General features: G+C 45.7%; 3 protein-coding genes across 5 annotated transcripts; 2 read left to right on the top strand and 1 right to left on the bottom strand.

The window, feature by feature from the left end:
- The first annotated feature begins 3,123 nt into the window (after positions 1-3,123).
- On the top strand, positions 3,124-15,812 carry ASCC2 (activating signal cointegrator 1 complex subunit 2). 2 transcript variants are annotated; one of them, XM_039332453.1, is made up of 19 exons: positions 3,124-3,432; positions 4,905-5,006; positions 6,063-6,221; positions 7,268-7,438; positions 8,543-8,672; positions 9,124-9,191; positions 9,437-9,547; positions 10,392-10,504; positions 11,033-11,107; positions 11,302-11,409; positions 11,752-11,820; positions 11,985-12,059; positions 12,376-12,550; positions 12,939-13,153; positions 13,716-13,835; positions 14,004-14,228; positions 14,876-14,975; positions 15,143-15,219; positions 15,487-15,812. In XM_039332453.1, the coding sequence occupies exons 2-19, from the start codon at positions 4,926-4,928 to the stop codon at positions 15,656-15,658; spliced, it is 2,244 nt and encodes a 747-aa protein (XP_039188387.1). In that variant the 5' UTR covers positions 3,124-3,432; positions 4,905-4,925; the 3' UTR covers positions 15,659-15,812. The 2 variants fall into 2 exon arrangements, with proteins under 2 accessions (XP_039188387.1, XP_039188388.1); XM_039332454.1 differs by lacking the exon at positions 3,124-3,432 and adding an exon at positions 3,449-3,553.
- Positions 15,813-16,514: 702 nt separating this feature from the next.
- On the bottom strand, positions 16,515-18,312 carry LOC120303181 (cytochrome b-c1 complex subunit 9). Its single transcript, XM_039332477.1, has 2 exons — positions 18,127-18,312; positions 16,515-16,764 (listed from the first exon to the last, which is right to left on the bottom strand). The coding sequence occupies exons 1-2, from the start codon at positions 18,265-18,267 to the stop codon at positions 16,717-16,719; spliced, it is 189 nt and encodes a 62-aa protein (XP_039188411.1). The 5' UTR covers positions 18,268-18,312; the 3' UTR covers positions 16,515-16,716.
- A 92-nt stretch (positions 18,313-18,404) lies between these two features.
- On the top strand, positions 18,405-24,778 carry ZMAT5 (zinc finger matrin-type 5). 2 transcript variants are annotated; one of them, XM_039332475.1, is made up of 6 exons: positions 18,405-18,542; positions 20,131-20,365; positions 20,987-21,049; positions 21,708-21,788; positions 22,917-23,028; positions 23,789-24,778. In XM_039332475.1, the coding sequence occupies exons 2-6, from the start codon at positions 20,239-20,241 to the stop codon at positions 23,916-23,918; spliced, it is 513 nt and encodes a 170-aa protein (XP_039188409.1). In that variant the 5' UTR covers positions 18,405-18,542; positions 20,131-20,238; the 3' UTR covers positions 23,919-24,778. The 2 variants fall into 2 exon arrangements, with proteins under 2 accessions (XP_039188409.1, XP_039188410.1); XM_039332476.1 differs by having other exon boundaries at positions 18,451-18,551.
- The last annotated feature ends 148 nt before the right edge of the window (positions 24,779-24,926 follow it).

The following is a 24,926-nucleotide window of genomic DNA, read 5'->3' on the forward strand; positions in this document are numbered from 1 at the left end:
CCCTCCTCCGCAAATACCTGTGTAATGAAAAAGGATCCAACAAACTATGTTGCCCTAAAGCTGCGGCAATGTTAATTTCCTTCCCGTTGGGGGTCACTGGAAAAAGAACCAAAACACAACAAAGACGACATTTGCCTTCGGCCAATGGTTTCCCCTCTGGACTGCCCCACCCCAGCTGGCAAAGGCCCTGCAAGCCATGGAAAAGCTTTTAGAATTCTGTGGAATTTGTCCCCTCCATTGTGGAGCCCCCTCTGCATGCGTCGTTTTTAATAACCAAGATTGCCAACGAAATGTACAGTTTGACTTGTTTATGCTTTCCAGGTTCCCTGACCTACTTGTGGAAAAGGAAAAAGAAACAAAAGCCCCACCATGACTCGCTCCCTTCGCTCCGCCAGCCTTTCTTTGTAATTTCCCTTGAAAAGAAAAGCAAGCGGAACACGAAAAGCCAGCCAAGTGGAGGGTGGCTGCTTTGCATTCAGGAACAGGGGTCAAGCTAACTGCAGCTGAGGTGGGCCAAAACGGGAGCCAGCATCTTTCTGCGTGGACAGAAAAGAAGGTTTATGTTTTAAATGATGGAAATGTGCCTTGTGAACTCTTCTGACAGTTGAAAATGGCCTAGAAAAGTTTGGAGGTTTGGGGCCTGTCTTTGTTAGCAGATATGCATTAATGAAACGCCGACTTTAAATCTGCCATTCTCTGCTCCTGACATTCTTTGGAATGAAAATGCTGCTTTGTACCCTCTTACTGGCTGTGCCAGGAAGCTTCTCCTAACACTTAAAACAGAGCCAAGATTGGTGGCATACATCTGTCAAGCCTTCCCATCAAGGCGTTATCTGAAGCATTCACAGGTAGAGCGCGACTAACAACTCAATAGTTGCCGTTTATCGTGCTCAATAACTTCCCAAAACCTATCCCTCCTCAAGAAGAGATTTTATACCATTTATTTAAACACTATTAAAATTCTGGCCAGCTCTCATTCATGCCAAAATATTAAGATGCGTGAACATCTTTTCTAAATATTCTGTTAAGCATTCTTTTGGAACAATTATATAATGGTTCTATGCCATTTATCGGGGCAAGGTAGCCACACTGGGATTTATTATTTCATAATAATAAGACTTTCATACAGTCAGTTTGATCTAGTGTTTTACCAGGCTAGAAAGCAGGAGACCAAGAGTTCAAATCCTTTCTTAGCAATGAAAGTTGGCTGGCTGGCTTTGGGCCGATCACCAGGAGACTCCAAGTTCCAGCCCAGCCAAGCAGCAAAGGGAGCAAGTTTAGCCAGAGATGTTCTTAAAGGAGAGGACATATAAAAATCCAACACACGCAATTCCTGTGGGGAATTCGCCCTTGATGCTGCCCAAAGATAAATAAAGTGTTGAAACGATTCAGCCTGCATTTCTGGTTTGGGGACTCTTTAGTCACAAACCTAAAGCGTGTATTAAATATGGGAGACAGAAACATTGTTTTTTTCTGTAACTTTGTTTTTTTACCTTGTTGTTTGGTCTACTTACAAAGGGTTGGAGAGGAGATTCTTTGGAAAGATTGCTTGACGAGGTTCAATCAATGGAGAGAGCCAGTTGCCTAGTTGTTAAGACACCAGGCTAGGAAGTGGGAGACTGTGAGTTCTAGTCCCACAAGGAAAGCCAGTTGGGTGACTGTGGGCCAATCATCAGGAGACATGGAGTTCTACTCCCGCCTTAGCCATGAAAACCAGCTGGGTGACCTTGGGCCAGTCACTCACTTTCAGCCCAACCCACCTCACAGGATTGTTGTTCTGGGGAAAATAGGAGGAAGATGTGTGGATATGTTTACTGCCTGGAATTATTTGTAAAAATATTAAAGGCAGGATAGAAATGAAATAAAAAATAAACAAACAATGGGAGAGAGACACTTGTTACATGGGACAACTCTTCGCTTTATAACAAGAATATTGATTGCTTTTTATTTTTTTAGCCAGAACTCTTGATATCTACCAAATGGAGCCTTGTGCAAAATATTCTGGTTTAATAAATTAAAGAATTCTGAGACCAAGGATTTCCGAAAGCAATATCTCCCCTAGCCTGATTTTCAGCAATATAATGCAGAAAGTGAATCAGCAATGTTCTTCAGCTTCCAAAAAAGCAACCAGTGGAACAGCTTGCCTCCAGAAATTTTGGGTGCTCCATCACTGGAGGTTTTTAAGAAGAGACAGACACTTGTCTGAGATGGTATAGGTCCTCCGGCTTGAGCAGGGAGTGGACTAGAAGACCTCCAAGGTCCCTTCCAGCTCTATTCTATTCTATTCTATTCTAGGCTGCACCAACAAAGGTGAAGATCGCAAGTGATAATACTTTATGTCACACTAATGAGGCCACACTTGATAAAAGGCAGATGTATATGATTTGAACAGAAATCAGAGTACAGGTAGACCTCAACGTACCAAATTCACAATTCAGACCAAAAATTTTGGTTGCTAAGTGAAACATTTGTTAAGTGAGATTTGCCCCATTTTACGATTTTTCTTGCCACTGTTGTTAACATAATGCGTGGATATCTTGTATTCAGATTGATCTGTCCACATAAAATGCACATCTATATACAACAGATAATATACAATATTAAATAGATTTATGGTATATTATATAATACTGCATGTGGAAATGCATTTTATGTAGTTATAAATATAACTATAAATAACAGATAAACTCTCGGGATCACATTTGTGTTTTTATGTGTCTATTTACACTCCCAATTACTACTCCTTTTCTTTAAAGAAAAAGCAGTTTTGCCTTCTTTCCCTTTTCCCTTTACATTCTTCAGCATTTTTACCTTTTATTTAATTCTGAGGGCCGAAGTAAGAAAAGAGAAGTGAGGAGTGACTCCACAGTGACGTCCCAATAAAGATTAACGTAAGGCTGGGGACAATGGGACGTGTAATCCCAACCTCTCTTCTTTCCCCGCCCGCGAGGAAAACGGGCTAGGAAGAACTGCAGCCCTGGCCACTAATAATAATGAGTGAATAAAGAAATAATTACCCGCCTTGGTAGCTAATAATAAATATAAAACAGGCACGAAAAAAAAAAGCTCCCTCGCAGCTAAGCAACCCGGCGTGGGTCGAGGGCCTTCTCGACCCGGAAGTGCTTTTCCCAGCACCGGAAGTGAGAGGCCGACGGGAAGGCGAAGCTACCACCGAGGAAGTGCCCGGTGATTGCGGGTGTTTTCTCGACTGCCTCGGCAGGAAGGAGAATCGGCGGGCAAAGCTAAAGGGCTGCGGAGGCCTCGGTGCCGCGGCCAGCCTCTCCCTGCCCGAGCCCGACTTCCCTGAGCAGACTAGACCTTGATTAAGTCAATAAAGCTCGAGCCAGAAGACCCGGATGCAGGACGGGGCCTGCTGTGACGCTACGTGGCTGAGCTGCCGGACGGTACGCGGTGACGTCACAGTTCAGAAAGGTGATTGGTCGGTTGCTGGAGAGGGCGTGGCTTGGGTGGGGCCAACGGGTTGGCAATGCCAGCTGATGCCTGGCCCGTCTTGCAGGGTTGTTGTGTGGTGGAGACGAAGCTGGTTTGAGAGGTGACGTGATTTACTCGCTCTGCTCCTCTGGGGAGGGGAGGGGAATTATAAAAGTAGGAACTTTTGAAGGACAGTTATAGGAGGAGAGGAGGAGGAGGGGGGGCTTCTTAGTGGCGTTGGACTACAATGCCCATGAATGAAGGCAAAGACTACAGATCCCATCTTCCTCTGAAGCTGAGCCAGGCAAAGCAACTCGGACTTGAGATGGGAAGCTTTGCCTTGGATATAAATGCAGATACATCCAGCTAGATTTGGAAAAGCTGGAACAGAAAGACAGTCCATCTACATGTAGGGGACAAAGGCTTTTTTTAAAAATAATATTTTTATAACTGGGTGGCTTACACTAGCTAACATATTTTAAAAACAAAGAACAATAGAAAAAAGCCCTACACCCAGGAAACCGCACAAGGCGGAAGAACAAAGCTAGCCAAGAAAAGGAAGGAAATAAGGAAATGCCTGTCCAATCTCTTCTTAAAAACCTCCAGGGATGGGAGCACCCACGACTTCTGGAGGCAAGCTGATTAATTGTTCTCACAGTCAGGAAATTTCTCCGTAGTTCTAGGCTGGATCTCTCTTTAATAATGGAGAATACATCATGGTGACCAAAACTGTGACCTCACCAGGGCTGTATAAAGCAGTACTAACACTCCATGTGGCCTTGATGCTATCCCTCTACTGATGCAGCGTAGGACTGGGTTGACTTTTTTTGGCAGCTGAGGCATACTGCTGCTTCATGTTTGAGTAGTGGTCCACTAGGACACCTAAATCCCCTCTCACTTAAGGCCTGCTTTTGAGCTCTGTTCCACCTATTCCATACCTGTGCATTGGTTCAGACGAAAAAAAACCCTAGGTATAATTAATGCAAACCCCATTGCAGAGTTCATGCATACTCAGCCACACCCAGGCGGACCATTTAATATAAGGTTTAAATTTAACCAATGCCTGAGGTCTGATGCCAAATTTGCAATCATATGATATTTTGCAGTTATTCATTTCGACTTAAGAGTACAAGATTAGTATGTGCCACTTTCTCCTCCAGAACAGAAATCAATTGTGGAAATACAGCTTTTTTAAAATAAAAAAAAAATACGGCAGAGGAGGATATTGGTCATACTAAGTCCTTTAATCTTAGGAACTTTATATGAAGCTAGTTTGATGTAGTGGTTAAGGGGCTGGCCTCTTTAAGCTTCGTGCGAAAAAATCTTGAGAATTTTATGCCTTGAGGATTTTATTTTTCTTTCATGTTCTTTGTTTGTACAAAAACAATTTGACTCTCTAGGCGTGGTTACCGTACCAGGATCAACTTGAGTTTTGGGTTGTGAATTCCTGATGTGCGTGTGTATCTTTTCAGGTGAAAAGATATCCCGGAAACATGCCAGTTTTGCCTCTGGATGAACTCCAGTTTACCGAAAAAGATCCACTGACAGGGAAGATAACAACTTTACCAGCACTGGTAAGCAGAGTTTAAATGTACATTTATGCTGGATGAGGTGCAGGAAAAAGTGGAATCCTGCTTATAAACCTGGAAAACACGGGTGTCTCCCTGAAGTTGTTTTTCAGACTGCAGACTGAAGAGCCATTGATTGAATAGCAGTTACGTTTTGTTGACTTCTCTAGCCTGTCCGAAGTGCCATATATTGGGGAAGCTGCCAAAGCAATTTGAGCAGAAGCCACTGCATCAAGTTAAAAATACAGGAAGGGACAAACAGGCATCTGTCTTTCCAGGGGCAGGGATTTATAGTCCCTCTGCCAGCCCCCAGTTTGTAAACCATCATGGGATATGAGCCTTCAGTTCTCCTGGGTTTGAGCTGAGTTGTAGGACAGAGACAGTCCTCAATTTATGGCCGCAGTTCAGCCCAAAATTCTGCCGTTAAGTGAGACCTTTGTTAAGTGAGTTTTACTCCATTTTCAGACCTTAAAGTGAATCAAATTAAGTTGTTAAGTCAGTAACATGGTTCTTAAGTGAATCTGGCTTCCCCATTGACTTGGCTTGTCAGACGGTCACAAAAAAGGGATCACATGACCCTGGGACACTCAACCGTCATAAATACGAGTCAGTTGCCAAGCGTCTGAATTTTGATCACGTGATCCCGCCGATGCTGCAACAAAGTGTGAAAAACGGTCATATGTCCCTTTTTTCAGTGCCGTTCTAACTTCGAACGGCCACTAAACAAACTTAGCTTTTATTTTGGAAACGTGACAGGGGAGGAGCAACTGGATAGGTGAAAAGCGGGACCTGTGTATCTGAGGAGGAACTGGAATGTGGTACAAATTAAAGAGGTTTCTGGAAATGTTTTAAAGCAAGGCTCTCTCCCCCTAAAGTGTGATGAGGCAGAATTGCCAGCATTTAAAAAAGACCAAACACGAGTTTGATGGTTAACCCACCTGGCCAAATTCTCCTGCAAACACACAAACTGTCCTTGGCGGACAAGCCTTCCAGAATCACTCAAACCAAGGACTATTGTTTTGCCTTGGGGCTCGTGACACCCACCCCCATTTTGTTTTCCAGCATCCCCAAAATAAAGCAGACCGCTCTTTCGTGCTCTACAAGCCCCTCCCGGGCACCGAAGACCCAGGCCTGGTGGAGGAGTTTTTGGAACGAGCCAGATTTATTGCAGAGGATCTGGATTGGCTCCTGTCTCTGCCTCATGATAAATTCTGGTGCCAGGTACCGTTTTTTTCTGTTTTTTTGTTTTGAAAAATGGGAGAAGGTGGAGAGAAAAGAAAAGAGGATTTTAGATAGAATGATAGAGGCAGGTTAAGCAGTGACTAAGACAGTTAACCAGTGGAACAGCTGCTCTCCCAGAGTTGTGGCTGATCCATCCCTGGAGGTTTTCATGAAAAGATTGGTGGAAGGATTCTCTACGACTCTATGCTTCTGTAAGTACAGGAAGTCCTCAGCTTATGGCCACAATTGTGCCCCAAATGTCCATTGCTAAGCAAGGCAGTCGTTAGGCGGATTTTGCCCCTTATTACGATCTTTCTTGCCAGAGTTGTTAAGTGAGTTACTGCAGTTGTTAACTTGGCGGGGGTGCTCTTAGAGAATACAAGTCCAAAAACGCCAGGGAATTTCTGGAAGCCTGGCACTCTGGCCAATCAGCCATCAATAGACACATAGACATTAGCAACATCTATGGACTATGCAAAAGGGACAATCAACCAGGCCAAAAGGGAACAAAAAGACCCCAGCATCTCTCCACCAGCAATCAGCACCCAGATCAGCCTAAATTAACTCCAAGGTCAGCATCAGACCAGCAATCAAGTAAAGAATGCCCCAATTAAGAAACTGCCAACGAAGCGGACAGCAGACCAAACAATCTCTAAGACCAGTCACACCAACACTGACAGGGAAAGATACTAGAATATAAACTGACAGCGAACCACACTCCTTACTAGCACTGGTGATGTTACCTAATTGGGTAATGAAATGTCTGCTGGAAAACAAGACAGATCGGAGAGCACCAAGGATCCCTTTTTAGGATAGTGAAGCAGCCTTTTCACAAAGGTTCCAGGTTAGTTTCCCACTGGTTGAAAAGATGGAAGAGAGAAGGCCTTGGATTGGGTGTGGCCTGGCATTCCCCCCCCCCTCCCCAATTAATCAGGAAGCATCACCGGAAGGGTGAAGGGAGATTCAAGATGGAAACCTCCCTTAACCAGGTTTCCCCCCCCCCACTCTGACCAATTCCCAGGAAGCCTTTGCTTTCCTCCCAACAGGTCATTTTTGACGAGTCGCTCCAGAAATGCCTGGATTCGTACCTGCACTACGCCCCCCGCAAGTTCGACAGGAGGGCGGAGCTGCCCGTGGAGTTGAACGACCTCGAGAGACACCTTCATCGGAATGTTTTCCTAACATTCCTCCGTATGTCCACTCACAAGGAATCCAAAGTAAATGAAACTTGTTTGTTTTTTAAGACATCGTGAAAGCCTGCAACGTAGACGTGTTTCTGTTTGGAGAAGGGGGGGGGGTGGAGAAAAAAAAAAGGGGTGACGGAAGGACAGCTTTCTGTTTACCCTTCTCAAAAGCCATCCTTGGGGAGTCGAGGCTTGTTTTGAGAAAGTTCAAAGGCTCTTCCCAAGGCCGGCCCTTCACGTGTTTGACATTTCTGTTGATTATCGTTTTATGAATTAGTCATGCCATGTTGAGCCACTTAAAGGACTCTTCAGAGACATGTGGAAGCATGCAGTTTCTAATCCCATAGTAATCGACCCAGAGAGTCCTGCAGATTCTTTCTTCTGATCAAAAGGGTGCTCTAGAACAGTTATCAGATTCACAGAGTACTTTCAGAGACCTCCGGTTTTGGCACCTAAAGAGACGTTCTTCTTTCTGGGGACAGTAGCTAACTCAGATCAGCCTTGTTCTCTTGTGGGCTCCTTGAAGTTCTCTGAGCTTGCTTGCAGATGTTTCATCACCCAACTATGTAACATTAAGAGGAGGAGGACTGTGGGATCCCTCAGGCTCTCTGAGCTTGGTTGTTTCATTACCCAACTATGTAACATCATCAGTGCTATCCCCTTGGGCAGGGATAGGCAACCTTGGCTCTTTTGTGACTGGTGGACTTCAACTCCCAGAATTCCTGAGCCAGCCACGCTGAGGGGAAAGGGAGAGGTTTCCAAGCTGAGCCATGCTGGCTCAGGAATTCTGGGAGTTGAGGTCCACGAGTCATAAAAGAGCCAAGGTTGCCTACCCCTGGCCTTGGGTAATGAAACAAGCTCAGAAAGCACCAAGAACCCCTTGGTCAATCTCCTCCTCCTCCTCCCTCTCCCACTGATAATGTTGCCTAGTTGGGTAATGAAATGTCTGCAAAGGAAAAAAAAGAGCAGGTTCAGAAAGTACCAAAGACCCCACAGTCAACCCTGAAGTACCAATATTCTCTTCTATGGAGTAGACATTATCCTGCACCGATGACTACAACAGAGACCCTTTTTATAGCTATCAATAAATATCTTCCAATCTCCCTCCCTCCCTCCCTCCCCCCCTTTCTCCTGTAGGATCATTTCATAACCCCGTCGGTATTTGGAGAGATCCTTTACAATAACTTCTTATTCGACATTCCCAAGATCTTGGATCTGTGTGTGCTGTTTGGAAAAGGCAACGGTTCCCTGCTCCAGAAGATGATTGGTTAGTGTACAGGATGGGAGAGAGAAGGGTGGAAGACTGTGGGGAGGGACGGCGTCTCTTAAAACCGAGGTCTGATCTGTCTGAAAGATACGAGATTTATTCAGTTTTTTTTAAAAATCTGTTGTTTATCAAAGCACTTTGCAGCAGCTTTAAATCATCCAGTAAGTAACAGGCTTCGCGTAGCAAATTAATCCCCCCCCCAAGGCATTTATGCTAAAAATAAGACATAACATATGCACTTATTTAAAGTATGTCCAGGAGAATTTTCTGGATTTCAACGATTGGAAGACCAGGACTCCAATGCATGAAAAGGTCCCATAATTGGGATCCTAACCCTAAGCTCTTCCACTTTTCCCATTGGTGCCCTCATCACTCCCCTTGCTTCTGGTTATCCTTTGATCATTTAACTAGCCTTTTCTGTCTCTGCTTTTCCTCTCTGCCCTGTCCACAGGAAATATCTTTACGCAACAGTCGAGTTATTTCAATGATTTGGATGAAATTGTGCCTACAATTCTTCAGGTTGGTTTACATCTTTTGGAATATTTGAGAGTTACTCAGAGACAATATTTAAGTCCCTTCTTCTTCTCCTCCTCCTCCTCCTCCTCCTCCCCCTCTCCCTTCTAGCACTGATGAGGTTACCTAGTTGGGTCATGAACCCTCTGCAAGAAAGCCACCAAGCTCAGAGAGCACCAAGGACCCCACCATTCAACCCTCCGCTACCAATATCCTCTTCCATCGTTATCCATCTTTCCTTTGCCCTCCAGGTTTTCAGCAACATCCTCCGTGCTTGTGGCTTGCAAGGCGAAGGGGCTTCAGCTAATCCACAGAAGCTGGAGGAAAGGGTCAGGATGACTCCAAAGGGACTGCCTTTGCAGGTGAGGGCCGTCCAATTGCAGTGAGGCTGTGTCCCTCACCCCCCCCCTTGTCCCCCCCATCCAAACACTTTTCCTTCAGCCTGCCTACGGCTTCAACTGGTCACTCCTTCTCTTTGTCTGTCCTGTGACTGGGTGAGGCATCTTCTCCCCGTCACATGTGCTTGGCCAGGCTTTTTCTCCAACCATATGATTACAGTTCCGCTCTCTGTCCACTTCTAGCCATCTCCCTGAACAGTGCAGATTGACTGGAAGACTTTGCAAAAAAAAAAAGATGTCACTCCAATACAGGTCAGAACAGGCCAGGAGAAAGGAGATGACAGGCACAGGGAGAGGGTTTGTCATCATGGCACAGGTTGAGAACGTTTGAAAGTTAGAGACCTCTTCGAGGGTTGGCTTAGAAGAGCAGAGAGCCAGTCCGAAACGCCAAATGAGCAACAAGGACACACGACTTTTTCCTTTTGACAATTTCATGAGGGCAAGCCGAATTCACCCGACAAAAATGAAAAAAAAAAAAAAAAAGGAACCCACATTTTTGAGTTGGATCTCAGCTCTGTTGTTATCTTGGTGGGCATCTGAGATGATTCAAGAGGTTGGGATGCCAGAGACAGGTAAGTACAGTTAGTCCTCAACAACCATTCGTTTAGTGGCGGTTGAAAGATCCAGTAGCCCTAAAAAGGAGGACTCATAGCAGATTTTCATATTAACGACCCTTGGGGCATCCCCCAGAGTCTCAGGATTAATATTCAGACACTTGGCCACTTGCAATGATGAGATTTGTCGTTCCCATCTATTTGGAACCCAAATTCAGGAAATACCTCTTTTTTCTCTCTCTGTCCTCTCCTAGGAGCTGAAAGATATTGTCCTCTACGTGTGCGACAGCTGCATTACCCTGTGGGCCTTTCTTGATGTCTTTCCCTTGGCTTGCCAGACTTTTCAGAAGCAGGACTTCTGCTTCAGGTATTCTTTTAGGCTCCCGGTGTCGGTTTCTCCTGCCTTCCATGTCAGTTGAGTCTGGAAACCTCCTCCGCTGTTTGGACTCATCCAGCTGTTTGGGGTGGTATCCTTCTGATGCTGTTAAGCAAGGGTGTCTAAAGAGTGTCCAAAGCAACATCAAGACTGGTGGACTTCACAAGTGGGATTTCAAGTCTGGGAAGTCTGGGGAATTCTGGGTGTTGAAGGCCCCAAGTCTTAAAGTTGGTGGAGAATTTTGGGAGTCGAAGGCCCCAAGTCTTAAAGTTGCCAAGGTTGGACCCCTCTGATCTATGGCTTGCTCTGTTTTGCCTGCCGAGATATGTCTTCGGGAGATACCGACAATTTTGCGGCACGTAGAGCCTGCTCTTATTTCTCTGGCATCCTCTGAGATCCATCTTAACATTTCCCCCCCCCCCCATCTCTCCTTCTCCCTCTCCTCCCCGCTCCAACTCCAGCCATTTGATTGGTCGTTTGATAAAAGCCCACTCACTCTTTTGCTCCTTATCTTGCCAGGCTAGCTGCTTTTTACGAGCTGGTGATCCCCGAGCTGGAATCTGCTATCAAGAAACGGCACCACGAAAATATCAGGTTCGTGATCTTTGGCGCGACAGTCTCCTTTCTCATTATTTCCATTCATTTTCTCTCCCAGCTTGGAAGGGGTTCTTGAGATCTGCTGTTTTTTGGCACCCATTTTTATCAGGGTTCTCCTGCCTTTTAAGCTGTGAACGTCTTGCCCTAATTTCCACGACGTGTGGGTTTTGTTTCTCTCTCCTGCCCTTTAGAGTCTTGTCAGATTTATGGAGGAGGCTGTCTCACTCTCGGAAGAAGATGGTGGAGATGTTTCATACAGTGGTCCACCAGCTGTGTCTTCAGCCCATTTTGGAAAGCAGGTATTCCACATTGTAGAGCAGGGGGAGGCAACCTTGGCTCTTTTATGACTTGTGGACTTCAACTCCCAGAATTCTTGAGCCAGCATGGCTCAGCTTGGAAACTTCTCCCTTTCCCTTCAGCATGGCTGGCTCAGGAATTCTGGGAGTTGAAGTCCACGAGTCATAAAAGAGCCAAGGTTGCCTACCCCTGGTTTAGCAGTTGAAAAAAAAAAAAAACTCAGCAGCAGCTCTGACCTCAGTCTTTGAATTAGTATCCCCTTCCTTGCAGCATTAGAACAGGTAAACACGGACTGTCTGTATCCTTTTCACGGATCATCTGCAACTCTCATCTTGTTCTTGCAGCTGCGACAGTATCCAGGCTTACATTGAAGAGTTCCTGCAGATTTTCACCTCCGTGCTTCAAGAGACGAGGTGAGAGGTTTGGATGCAACTCTGGAACATGGTTAACCTCTCCAAATTAATTAAAAAAGTCTGGGGTTCATGTAGTAGAAGACCTGCACGGCCCTTCGAACTCTGTTGCTGTTATTCCTTGTAAATCACAAGTGGGGGGGGGATTTGCATCTCTCTGCTTTCAGGTTTCTCCGTGATTATGACGAGCTCTTCCCTGTGGCAGATGATGTCAGCCTGCTCCAACAAGCCTCTTCAGCGCTGTATCCTTTGCCACTGGTGTGAATGCTGTCAATCCACTGTCGGTTAAGGCCCAAAATATCGGCGGGCATGTTTTGTAGTCAGAGGTAGAACCGGGGAAAAAATAAACTCCGTTGCTCGAGACTCGGCCTTCCCTCCTTCTGAGGTCGATAAAATGAGGACCCAGATTGTTTGGGGGGGGGGGGGGCAAATAGGCTGACTTTGTAAACCGCTTACTGTAAAAGCACTGTGAAGCGGTATATAAGTCAAAGTGCTATTGCTATTGAATGTTCTGCGTATATGGAGAATTGGGAATCTGCCCTTGACCCCATTGGATAGAGATGAAACTCGAACATCCTACATTTTGCAAGCTGTGGAAAGCGCCTGGGACAAAATGGATAGAAGGAAAAAGGCGCTCCAGGATCCGGCCCTTACTGAAACCGCAGCTGGGGCCATTACAGTGTCCAGGGTCTCAGAGCAAATGGAACACGTTGAGGAAGAGGATCACTTGGAGGTAAGTCTTTGCAGCAGAGTGTCAGCCTGCAACAAAAATGGTGGCTTTGTGGCTGATCTAGGCCCTTCTCCTAGGGGGGAGGCCTATCTAGGTCAGCCCTTTGCCAGCTGAGAATTCGGGAAGAGCCATTTCCAGCAGGGTGGCAGATCAGAGGAGGCGGCTTAAAATGTATAGGAAAGTTTGGGAGGACATAGCGCTTGCCTTCTTCCTGAGGACATCTACCATAACCTTGTGGAGCACAAAAGTCCAGTGCAGTGGGACAGAAAATCAGAATTTGGGGTAATGGATGGTTGCTGCTTTTGATTTAGTTGTATTCAGGCTGCTTCTCGGTTTGACTGTTTCCTCCTGCTGCTGTATGTAATGTGGCTTATTGATTTGACCTGTCTAGTGTGCTGGAGCAGCTGCAGCTCCTGTGGCCCCCGTCTCTGGCGTAGAGCTGGATTCCCTGATCTCTCAGGTGAAGGATCTGCTCCCTGACCTTGGAGAAGGCTTTGTCCTGGCCTGCTTGGAGGAGTACAACTACAACGTGGAGCACGTCATCAACAACCTTCTAGAGGGCAAGTTGGCTGTCTCCCTACGGACGCTTGACAGAGCAATGCCTAGGTAAAGTTGGAAGGATTTTAAAAAAAAATTCAGGGATGTGAATTCTGAGCTATCCAACTGCTGCTGAACAGCACTTCTCTCACACAAAATATCCAGGCTAAGCTGCCTCGTACTCCTCTGGAATGCAGCCCCTCCCTCCTGGGGAATCCGCCTTCTTAATACATTCCATCCCATCATCTGTAGACTTCAACTCCCGGGAAGAATGACACGTGGTGATTCTTCCAAGCCAAGTTCCTTTCGGTTTCATAATGTATTGCCAGACTGAGGACTCCACTCTCTGTATCACAATATACTCTGGGAACTCTTGAGGAGGAGCTGTCTTCGCCCTCTTTCTCTCACACCTGGTATCTCGGCTGAGTTGCCTCTTCCTCCTCTGGAATGTCCTCACTCCTCCCTGGGTGATCTACCTCCTCACTACAGTCCATCCCGCAGTCTCACATTCAGGCACCTGTTTTGCAGTCCTAAAACAGCGGTGTGTTCCCTGAAAAAATGTGTTTCTTTGTATTCCTGGGAATGAAGACTCTTGTTTCTGTTTCTTCTTTTTTAAAACTCTTCCTGCCAGGCCTGTGAAGCCAGACCCAACTCCTCTTGTCAGTGCCCGATGCAACGTTTTCCAGGACGACGAGTTTGATGTGTTCAGCAAGGATTCAGTGGATATCTCTCGGATTCAAAAAGGCAAGAGGTGAGCTTGCCCTGCTCCCATCCCATCCAGGGTTTCTCATTGGATTAGCTCAACCCCGAGCTGTTGTTTTCTGTTGGTATAAGTCCAATGTTTAAACAAAAGAAAACTTCTTATCCCCAAGACGCCGAGTGGTACCAGGATTTTGTTTGTTTCCTCTCCCGGTTGCAGGAGCGACAAAGCCACCACAAAAAGCTTAGTGAACGACAAGCGCCTGGTGAAGGAGCAAAGGGAACGCTACAACCAGTATTCAGTGATTGTTGAGGAAGTCCCCGAGCCGAGCGGGTGTGACCTCTTCTCCCGGGAAGATTACGAGGACGAGTATGACGACACCTACGATGGCAACCAGGTGGGAGCAAATGATGCTGACTCCGATGATGAGCTGATCAGCAGAAGGTAAGCCAGAGACCATTTGCAACCAGTGCTTAACTCCCAGGGCTGCAGCAATTCTTGGTCAGGGCTTTCTACTTTTCCAGGCTCTTGAGTGGCCACCTGGACCTTCTCCACACCCTAGCTGGGTTCATAGGTCCTGCAGAGCTTAATTCACCTGAGAAGGCTAAGCCATGGGTTAGCATGTTGGCAGAATCCAGCCTTTCCTGTTTAGGTTGTTTAAACAAGATCAACACGTTTGGGCATAGAGTATAAGGGGAAGGCAATTTGGTTAGACCAGGGGTCTCCAGACTTGGCAACTTTTAAAACTGGTGGGCTTCCAGAATTCTCCAGCCAGCCAATTTCTAGCTAGCCTGCTGGACAGATCTTCTTAAAGATGCCCACCTGTCAGGCAGACAAGAGAAGGGCCTTCTTCATCTTTCCCAGCCTATGAAGCCCACTCCTCTTTAAGGAGTAAGACGGGGCCTCCCCTCTTCCTGCTTGCAAGAAGAGGGCCTCTTGCAGGGGTTCAGCTAGCAGCATCTCCTCCGTGTGAGCAGCTCCTCAGGCAAGGTCTTGAGTAGGGCTACACTCCTGCCTCTCTTGTGACAATGAAGCTTGGGCCTCAAGGCTCTTGAGGAGTCTCACTATGTGGTTGTCCCATCTTCCTGAAGGCCGTTCACCATCCCTCAAGTCCTGAGGCCCAAAGAAGAAAAGGAGCAGGAGGAGGAGGAGGACGACGAAGAGGAGACGGAGGAGAAAGAGGCGGCAAAGGTGACGATTGGGAATGCTGGAGGGCGGGTAGAGTCATGGAACAATCCTGCTGTTTGAACAGGAAAAGAATCGGCTGCTCCCGAGAGGTCAGGAGTTGCAGCTCCCGTTCTTTTTGTTGGAGAATGGAGTCCCCGCTTCTCAAAGATGTTTCTTTTCATTGCTAACAGGATCACTTTGTTCAAGATCCAGCAGTGCTACGGGAGCGAGCCGAGGCCAGGCGGATGACCTTCCTCGCAAGAAAAGGGTAAGATTTCCCCCAAAGCCCCCCTCTCCTGACCTTTGTGCCATGTTTCGGGCATCCAGTCTGGGGTATTCTGGGAATAGCAGTTCCCACCCAATTAAAGGGTACCAGATATTTAGAACTTAGAATAATAGAACTGGAAGGGACCTTGGAGGTCTTCTAGTCCAACCCCCTGCTCAACTGGAGACCCTGTACCATTCTGGACAAATAGCTGTTTAATCTCTTCTTAAAAATTAACGGTCTGGCTTTCTTTTCCTACCCTCCCTGCAGGCCAAAGCCAGATAACTCGGCTGCCGTGGTGGGAAGTGCCAAAGGCCGTGGCCAAAACCGAGACACAGTCCAGGAGCGACGGAAGAAAGAAGCCAGCAAGGGGACAAGAGCAAACCACAACAGACGCACAATGGCCGACCGGAAGCGCAGCAAAGGCATGATCCCATCTTGAAACAGTGGCGCACCAGGGAGGCTCCTTTTTCAAAGATGATTCTCCTGGGGAAGGACAAATCCACATGTAGATAAATTACAGAGACCTGCTGTAGGGCTGTGCTGAGCAACTTGTGGAAATTGCATTGTCAATAAATGCTTTTCTTTAAACCGCAGGAGCTGTTTCAGCGGTCCCATCTATTCATCTCTCAGACCTGTCCCACTTTTGTTCTCCTAGGAAAGGAAAACTGTCCATATGATGGAAGGGAATCTGAAGTTCCTGTGCACCAATACAAAACCAACCCCCTGGTTCCCTGTAGTCCTCCCCCCCCCCGGTCCGTCCGTGTGTAACCGGAAAACACTTGAGGTGTTGGGCTGGTGAAATCCCACTCTCAGGGCAAACGGCCTTGAAGGTGCCAGCACGCCAACGTGAATGGTCAGTCCCCCCTCCCAATTTCCCATCATAAAGCCATACTGCTTTATTGCCCATTTGTTCCCCCCTCCCTTGCCCAGTTGATGGCGGGATGCCAGCGAGGTGCCAGTCCTGCTCAGAAGCCAGTTACCCTGCTCGATCAGGTTTCTTCCCACTGTAGGGGGTCTTTTCTGACACCTGCTACCTATATGAAGACCACCAAGGTCAGAAAGCCATGAGTTCAGAGGGGAGCATTTCCCAATGTAGCACTGATGACAACAGCTATGCCTGTTAATATCAAACTGGTATTACAACCCAAAGCTACAAGCAAGCATAACTTTTCTTGCATCTTGTGCTACAACTTCAGTGCCTGATGACAGGATTAAAAAAAAAACCCATGGCATTGGCCAAACAGGCACCTGAGCATGCCGCGACACAGGTAATACAGAATATTCTGGTCTTAGAGTGCATTTTATTAAGCTGCTTTTCAGCAAAAAAAAAAAAAAAAAAAAAAAAGTCATTTGAATCTTTTCATCACTTGGAACAGAGCACCCTGGCCATCATACAAGGATGAACGTCTGCTAGTCTAACAGCTGGCGACAAACAAAAAGGGCTATTGGTGAGAATGGTGGAGGATCTGACACGAGTCCAGGGTTGCCTCCTGTGCCTCAGTCCTTTTTTACTTCGTATTTGTGCTTGATGTCATTCCACAGTTTCTGCAGAGCAAGAGACACAAACAAGCATGGAGTAAGATAGGGATGACATTTGGGGATGGGTGCTTAGAACTAAAGAAAACATCATCCCTCAATGGCAGCCCACTCAGGATGCAGAATGGAATTCACTAGCAGGTTACCTACCCCACTCCCTGCCTTCCCCAAAGTACTTGAAGTACATTAAAGAGGAAAGTAACTTCAAGGGTAACAAGACTCGAGTGTATACATATGGTCTATGTGTGTTTCTGTGCACGTACATATGTATGCACATATACTACATCGCTGTGTGTGTACATATGCGTGTGTATATGTGAAAGCCAGCTTACTATGGTTAAACCACCCAGCTGGAAACTAGGAGGCCATGATTTCTAGTCTGCCTTAGGCACAAGGTCAGCCAGTGACTTTCTTTCAGCCTCCGGAAGAAGGCAACCACAAACCAATTGTGAAATCTTGCCAAGGAAACTGCAGAGACGTGTTCAAGCAATCTCTAATAAAGGAAAATATTTGTAGCTCAGGGTTGAAATGAAGGGTCCTTGATGATCTCCGAGCTTGGTTGTTTTCTTGCAGACATTTCATAAATGTCATCAGTGCAAGAGGGGTTGATGAGGCATCCAGTTCAGCATCCAGCACTGATGTTAGCTGAACTCGAGAAGCTTCTTGTATGAGAAGCAAAACATTTTCAAAGAAAAGAACTAAGAAAGTCCAGTTGCCTGTTGGAAAAGCACCTTTGGGGACCACCATGAACTGGATGATTGTGTATCTCCACAGACAAAACACACAAAGGTATATACACCCCTATTTAGGCCCGGGGACGTGTATGGGCAAGCTATATAAATTTACCAAACAAATATGATGTGAATACACAGGGGTGAATATATGCATATATGTGTCTGTAAAGAGAGACCCGATACAGGTAACACATAAAGACACACACAATGTTTTATTGGAAATCCCTTCGCTATTTATTCCTTTCTTCTGTCCCGTCTCACTTAATAAAGACTAAAGAAGAAAGCACTAAACATAGTAAACGCTCATAAAATTCACCCCAGGACTAAAACGGTTGCAGGATTTGGGTTTGGCTAGTCTGGAGAAAAGAAGAACTAGGGATGAATCTTGTCCTCTCCCATCCCATCCTCCCAGAGACCAAAAGCCGAGAGCCAGATCCGCAACGAAGCGCCTGCTTCTTTCCAAAAGGTACTGCCCTATACCTGGAAGCAGAGCCACGCTGCTCGAGAAGAAGCGGCGCGACAGGCCGAAGCCGCGGCCTCAAGTAGACGCCAGCCCCGCCTGACCTTCAATTGTCTCCCGGCCGCCTTTCACGCAAGTCCCCGGTTGGGGCCTGTGCGCCCGCCCAGGCTGACTCACCCCTTCATTGAGGCGGCAGAAAATGGCCTCCGTGGCTTGGTCGAAACCCCGCTCGAAAATCACGGCGCCCACCACGACCGTGAAGACCAGCGTGGACGTGCGGCGGAACACGAACCGGTAGAGCTGCTCCGCGAACGCCATCTTGGACGCTTGGAGGCTTACCGCGCAGGCGCGCTGCTGCCTTCGGGAAAGACAAGACGCCCTCTGCGGGGACGACCGGAAGATCCTTGAGCCGGAAGCCCTGCGCCGCGCTGGTTTCTGGGCTTTGAAGTCCGGTGGCCACAGGCAGCGCGCTCTTCCTTAGGGGAAGCCGAACTACGTTTCCCAAGATGCCGCGGAGTTCTCTGGGAATAATGTAGTTCAGTTCTGAAACGGGAGGAGGGCGAAAACTTCCGGACTGCAGAGCGACCGGAGAGGTAGGGCAGGTACTACAGTCCCCATCATCCTCACCAAGCCCTGTCCAGAAGTGCTTGACCGTCTGTGAGAATCACAGGCTCCACCGAAATAGGGCTGCGAGATCTGGGCTGCGGCAATCGGATGACTGGAGAAGGCAGAACAGTCTAAATTCCAATAAATCTCTAAATTTCAGTTAAAGTCAGTGCAAAAAAATGCTGGTTATCCCTGGCTGGGGTGTTGGCTGGTTTTGTCATCAAAAGTCAGCCTTGGGTTTTGCAATTCGCGGTGCTGATCGCCTTCCTGTGTGTTTATTTGGGTGCTGATTTGTTCTTTCTTTTTAAAAGAAAAAGCCTCTGCAAAAGCATTCGCAGCAGAGCCACCATGCAAACCATAAGGTGCATGGACTTCAAGTCCCAGAATTCCCCAGCCAGCATAGCTTTAAGACCCTGGGCTTTAACTCCCAGAATTTTCTTTAAGATGCGTGGACTTCTTTCCAATAATGCTCCTGAGTTTCAACTCTTCATATACTGCATTCTAACAGTATAGCTAATTGAACTCTTCATATATGTATCAGATGCTGGAAGTCCCACTTGGATACATTTATTAAATAGAAGCAGGATCAGGGCTGAATGTACATTCTATACTGCACCAAAATGCCCATTTTATTTATCCGTGACATTTAAATCTAGGCTGCTATAATCTACACAATAAATTCCCCTTACAATTAGAACAATAATGATAACACAAATCTATCTGGTGTACTGTGTTTTGCATCTAGCTAACCTACACGTAAGTGCCTAGTGAAAGCAAAACAGGGCCTCTTTCCCAGGAATATATGTGAAGATGTCATCCCGACATGAGTTTTGCCTGCAGGAAGTTCCAGATTCAATTTTCAGCCCTGCGGGTGGTTAGGAAATGCTTCTTCTCTACAAACCGTGGGCACCACGGTCTATTAGGAACAGCGTTTCTACATGTCAAATTTCAAACTTGCCAGTTACATTGAAGCCTAGCAAATTGGAACACAGTCACCCTTGTGTTAGTTAATGATTTCTGAGCTTAGGCAGCCAAAGCTGGTTGTGTATATTTGTGTGGTCTTTTTAAAAAAAAATATATCAGAATTTTACAATAAAAGTGTACAAGAAGAAAAAAAAGATAGGCAATGAGTAAAAAGAAAGAAAACTTAAAATGTTGACTTCCATCCTTTCTGTTGATTGCCATCTTACGCTTTGACCGTGTTCAGATTGATTATTTATTTGTTTGTTTACTTGTTTGTTTATTAAATTTCTCTGCTGCCTATCTGTAGGCAACTTGCAGTCATATAGTTAAAATACCATGTAAAAGATAAAAAATAAATAAATAACCACACTTAAAATTCTTGTATGTTTTATATGTTTAAAATTTGTTGATATGTTTAGCGTTCCGTTATATGTCTACATGTTTAACATTCTGTTTATATGTCTAAAATTCAATTATATGTTTATATTCAGTTATATGTCTACATGTTTAACATTCTGTTATGTGTTTAAAATTCAACTATATCGTTATATATTCTTCTTGTTCTCTGCTGAAGTAGGCGGGATTATTATTATTATTTTTTTGGTCCCTTAGAACAGCAAAGCTGGCTGGGGAATTCTGGGAATCGAAGTCCACACCTCTTAAAGTTGCTGAGATTGAGAGACATTCTTCCAAAGGGATATTTTCTTGAGCAGATTCAGCATGGGGAAGCGGTACTTTTGTGATTACTGTGACCGGACTTTCCAGGACAATCTTCACAACAGGAAAAAACACTTGAACGGGGTGCAGCATTTAAGAGCTAAGGAAGTCTGGTATAATCTCTTTCGAGGTAAGAAACAGAACACCTTCTCTGGTTTGGGTGGAACGGGAAGAACTGCGGGTGTGCAAAGAGAGTGTCAACATCCAGCTCCAGAATCCAAATAAACTCTCCAGGTTCATTCTGCTTCTGAAAATCTTAGTGTTTATTGAAAGCACGTCGTGGTAATGTCGAAGCAAAGCTAACTCTGAGGTTCCCAGACACCCAATTCATAGAATTAAACAATAATTTCTCCGGCCAAACCCCCATCCTCTTACGTAGTCCATGTAAAAAATTTCACTTTGTTATGGGAACAGTCTGCTTCCTCTCCACACCTGCTGCGGTGTCCTTGGAAAGGTTTCAGGCTTTCACAGTCTTCAGCGGAATCATAGAGGTTTTGTTTCTCCATCTAACCCATTCTAAAGCCACACGCACACTCCTTTAATGGCAAGTTGAAACAAAGAGACGCATAGCTGCCAAAGTTTAATTCTTGACAGAGAACTATTGGGTGTTCCAGATCTTTCTTCTACCCTGTCTGTCCATATGGCCATCTAAATGAAGAGCTGTAAGTCGAGGACTATCTGTATAAGCCAACTCTTCCTCCTCCTGTTTGTGGTGTTTTTTTTTTTTGTTTTGTTTTTGTTTTCTATACAGATGCTGCAACCATCTTACAGGAAGAACAGAAAAAGAAACCTTGTCGGAAATTTTTGCAAACAGGTATGCATAGCAAACTAATGTCATGTTAACAGTTGATTTTTTTTTTATTGCTGGCTTTTTTTGTAAAGTCATGAGAATTCATCCATCCTGGCTTGTTTACAATGATTTCCCCAGTAATCTGCATTAAAAGCATTTTGGGGAATAATCAAGGCTGTGGAGCCCCCTGGAGCAAGAACTGCAACTCCTCTGAACTGCAACTGACTTGTTGTAGGCTCTTATTGCAGCTCTTCCTAAACCTGAGTAAATTAAGCAAAATTAGGTGAAAGTGGGGTTTTTTTCCCCCCTTTGGGTAGCACCTCGCAAAACTGCTACCCATCACAACAGGGAAATTTGCGTCGGCTTAAAGATTGCCACGTGTGCTAAAATACATTTGAAAATCTCCCAAAGTATTTCTGTTGAGACGAAAACGAATGACATTACTAACGGCAACTTGTTGAAAGGACATAAAGATCATTTGGCGATCTTGTTTTAATAATACACGTGGTCCTCAAGTTATGACAGCTCGTTCCGTGAGCACTGAAGTTACGAGGGCGCTGAAGGAAGGCACTTGCCAGTCCTTTAAGTTCGATAAGATTTTCCGATAAGCTACTTGGGGTTAATGAGGGAAAAAGTTTGGGAAGGACTGGCCTAATAGCTTGCCTGGATCCCTTCCTTGCAGGCCACTGCGACTTTGGTTCCAACTGCCGGTTTTCTCATATGACGGGAGCAGATCTCGAGAAGTTGAACATGCAGGTGCAAGGTAAGAGAAGCAGAAGTGAGAAACAGCAGAGCTGGAAGGGACCTTGGAGGTCTTCCAGTCCAACCCCCTCCTCAAGCAGGAGACCCTGTACCATTCCAGAAAAATGGCTGTCCAGTCTCTTCGTGAAGACCTTTGCCACTGCTTCTAGAGGCAAAGCCGTTCCACTAATTAATTGTTCTCACAGTCAAGAAATTTCTCCTTAATTCTAGGTTGGGTCTCTCTTTGATGAGTTTCCGCCTGTTCTGTTGCTTCTTGCTTGCCTTCAAGTGCTTTGGAGAATAGATTGACCCCCCTCTTTTCTGTGGTAGCCCCTCAAATCTTGGAAGGCTGCTCTCATGACATCCCTCATCCTTCTCTTCGTTAGACTACTAGAGATATCCAGTTCCTGGAATGGTTCATCATATGTTTTAACCTTCAGAACCTTTCTTATCTTCGTTGCTCTTCTCGGCATTCTTTCCAGAGTCTCAACATCTTTTTTGTATTATGGTGATCAAAACTAGGGAGGAGTTTGCTTTAAATCAGAGTAAATCTGGATTGGCTGTTTGTTATCTGTACTCTTGAAACCTCCTCTAGTTTTTAAGCAGCTAAACTTCCTTCTTCCCCGCCTTTGTTTTCCCTCTTTTTTATTTCTGCTCTGGGCAAGGAAGGTGGCTTTGGTGTCTTGATTTTATGGCCTGCTGCTACAATTTATATGCTGCATGATTTTCTTTTTCCTGATTGATGGTTGCATTTTAATTTTTATGGCTCTGGGTTGCAGGCTGCCCCGGGAACTGTGTTATGTCGCTAGAACAGAAATCGATAAAACCGTAGCAGTCATTAAAACAGAGACACTGTGTGTCTCCTTCCCTAATCCCTGGCCCACGATGAAGCGTTGTAGCATTTCTCTGAGAAAAACATGGATAAAAGGTTAACCTTCACCAGCAGGCTGCACCCTGTAGCTATGCATTTTGTTTTATTTATTATTTTATTTTTTATTTCATTTCATTATTTATTTTATTTTATTATTTTATTTCATTTCATTTATTATTTTATTTATATTATTTTATTGTATTATTTTATTTTATTTTTATTTTATTATTTTATTTTATCACTATCGCTGAGCTGTCTTCTCCCTTTCCCTCCAAACAGAGGAGAGGAGAGCGAAAGAACAGCAGCAAGATGGGACGGTGCTCCCGGTGGGCACAATTGAGGCCTGGTTGGAGAAGCGTGCCAAGCGGCTGCGGGCAGCTCAGCAGGACAGGTAGGCGTTCTCCACCATCTGCCAGGGAAGCAGAAAGTTGTCTGACCTTTGAGGTATCCCAGCTCCACAAAACAGAGACCGTGAGAAAGATTGGAACTCGGCTTTATGGATGGCGGGTACAACCACAGAATCTTGGAACACTTGCCAGGATTTCCCTCCTGCTCAGAGAATCAAGGCGGGGTTATTAAGAGTCTCTTTCTCACCCTTTCTGCTTTCCGAGGGCTGCGTTATCGTTTCTCCTCCCTTAGCGGTTCATCCACCTTCCCCGAGGCCTGGTTGGGGCTGGGAAGGAGCAAATTTTATTTATGGTTTATTATTTATTAAATCTGTGGGCAATGCAATCCGGTTCCTGTGCAAAACCAGGACATTGCTGACCCAGCTTGTACCTTGCAAATGCCGGTTAGCGCTTTTTAAACAGGAGTCAACGACGCTGCTTAGGAGAAAAGGGATGCTGTTTTCTCCACCCCTGTGTTTCGTTTTATTTTTCCTGCCCTGGCAGAAGGTCTTCAAGGCAGTTGTGATCCAAAGTCCCCCCTTTTTCAGCTGCAGGAGACACCCCAGCCTCAGTGGCACCAAAATTTGGTTGTGCAGGGAAGCATTTTACGAAGCGCAAAAGGAGCCCCTGAAGCTTTGCAGAATCATGCAAGACCTCAATGGTTGCTTGAGCAGATCTTGCAAAAACGTCTTTATGCAGGTAAAATGACCTGCATAAACCGGTTTTTTTTTTCCTTCCCTAAATCAGATTTCTCTTTTCTCCTAGTCCTCATTGTGAAGAAGAATTGGTCTTCCAGTATCCACCTGGCTGGCCCCCGGTTCATGAACTGCCACCCTCCCTGAGAGCGCCTCTCCCCGGTGGATGGACGATCCCCCCAGGCCTCCACTGGGGCTGAGAGCTGATGGAGATGAAAAGATGGACCCTTGAAGGCTGGAGGCTTCTCGGTGTGTCTCTGGAGAAAAACAGAGAATTTAGCCCAGCACCTTTTCAGAAATCCCTGCACCGCCGGCTAATTTAGAATTTGCAGAAAGGAGACCGAAACAGAAGCACATTAAAGGACTGAACAAACTCTAGCATAATTTATTTAAATTGTCTCCATGAATTACTCACAGTGCCGGGAGACTTCCTTCGATCTGCGGTGCTCAGCTACAGCAGCCAGGCCAGTCTCCAAAATTCAACTTATTCAAGGTTGCTTTTGATGGGCAGGTTTTAGCGTTCTGCAACTTGCCTGTCCCTCTCCACCCTCAGGAGTTGCTTGATTTAAGCATCAGCAAAAGAAAAAGTTACATATTAATGAGGATTAATTCTCTTAACAGGCACTGGGCACCTGCTAGAACTGGGGTTGTCAATTTTCATCGTAAGTCGAGGACTCACCTTTCATCCCATTTCCCCTACAGCCTGCCCATCATGTTGACAGACCTGGGGGTTTTTCAGAGCAGAAACAATAGTGATAAAATTATCAACCTGTAGAATTATGTGTGATAATGCAGAGCTGGTGGAATTGCTTAGTAATTTGGGGAGGGACCCTGAGCAATCCAGAGTTTTATGTGAAGAAATAAAGGGTATGATTTATTCCCTTTTATTATAAATGTAGTTTAACAACTCTGTCCGTCGGCTATAACAATGGAACATTATGGAACACACATAACACACACACATACACAATTTTATAAAGAAAAAAGGGAAAAAAAGCACATGCATAATCCACCGGCTTGGTCTTCCAATAAATCTTGAGGCTGCAGATATTATTTTAAATACCTTGACATTTCTGTGAATTGCTTTGGGGCTTAAGTGTTCTGGGTGTTTAGGGGAGTCACAGAGGAAACAGGACAGCCCGAGTGATGGACATGGCCGTAGCTCCCCTAAACCCACCACTCTCCAGATGTGTGACTATGTCTCCCTT

Source organism: Crotalus tigris, unplaced genomic scaffold (assembly GCF_016545835.1).
Source record: "Crotalus tigris isolate CLP2741 ecotype Arizona unplaced genomic scaffold, ASM1654583v1 scf7180000024461.5605484, whole genome shotgun sequence".
Classification (NCBI taxonomy): domain Eukaryota; kingdom Metazoa; phylum Chordata; class Lepidosauria; order Squamata; family Viperidae; genus Crotalus; species Crotalus tigris.

Bases quoted from the DNA above. Each gene is read 5' to 3' on its own strand.
- ZMAT5 (XM_039332475.1), top strand. From the start codon at position 20,239: ATGGGGAAGCGGTACTTTTGTGATTACTGTGACCGGACTTTCCAGGAC. The intron at 21,050-21,707 runs GTATGCATAGCA...CCTTCCTTGCAG, and splicing joins TCGGAAATTTTTGCAAACAG to GCCACTGCGACTTTGGTTCC. The intron at 21,789-22,916 runs GTAAGAGAAGCA...CCCTCCAAACAG, and splicing joins GTTGAACATGCAGGTGCAAG to AGGAGAGGAGAGCGAAAGAA.
- LOC120303181 (XM_039332477.1), bottom strand. From the start codon at position 18,267: ATGGCGTTCGCGGAGCAGCTCTACCGGTTCGTGTTCCGCCGCACGTCC. The intron at 16,765-18,126 runs GTGAGTCAGCCT...CTTGCTCTGCAG, and splicing joins TCTGCCGCCTCAATGAAGGG to AAACTGTGGAATGACATCAA.
- ASCC2 (XM_039332453.1), top strand. From the start codon at position 4,926: ATGCCAGTTTTGCCTCTGGATGAACTCCAGTTTACCGAAAAAGATCCA. The intron at 11,108-11,301 runs GTTCGTGATCTT...CCTGCCCTTTAG, and splicing joins CGGCACCACGAAAATATCAG to AGTCTTGTCAGATTTATGGA. The intron at 15,220-15,486 runs GTAAGATTTCCC...CCCTCCCTGCAG, and splicing joins ACCTTCCTCGCAAGAAAAGG to GCCAAAGCCAGATAACTCGG.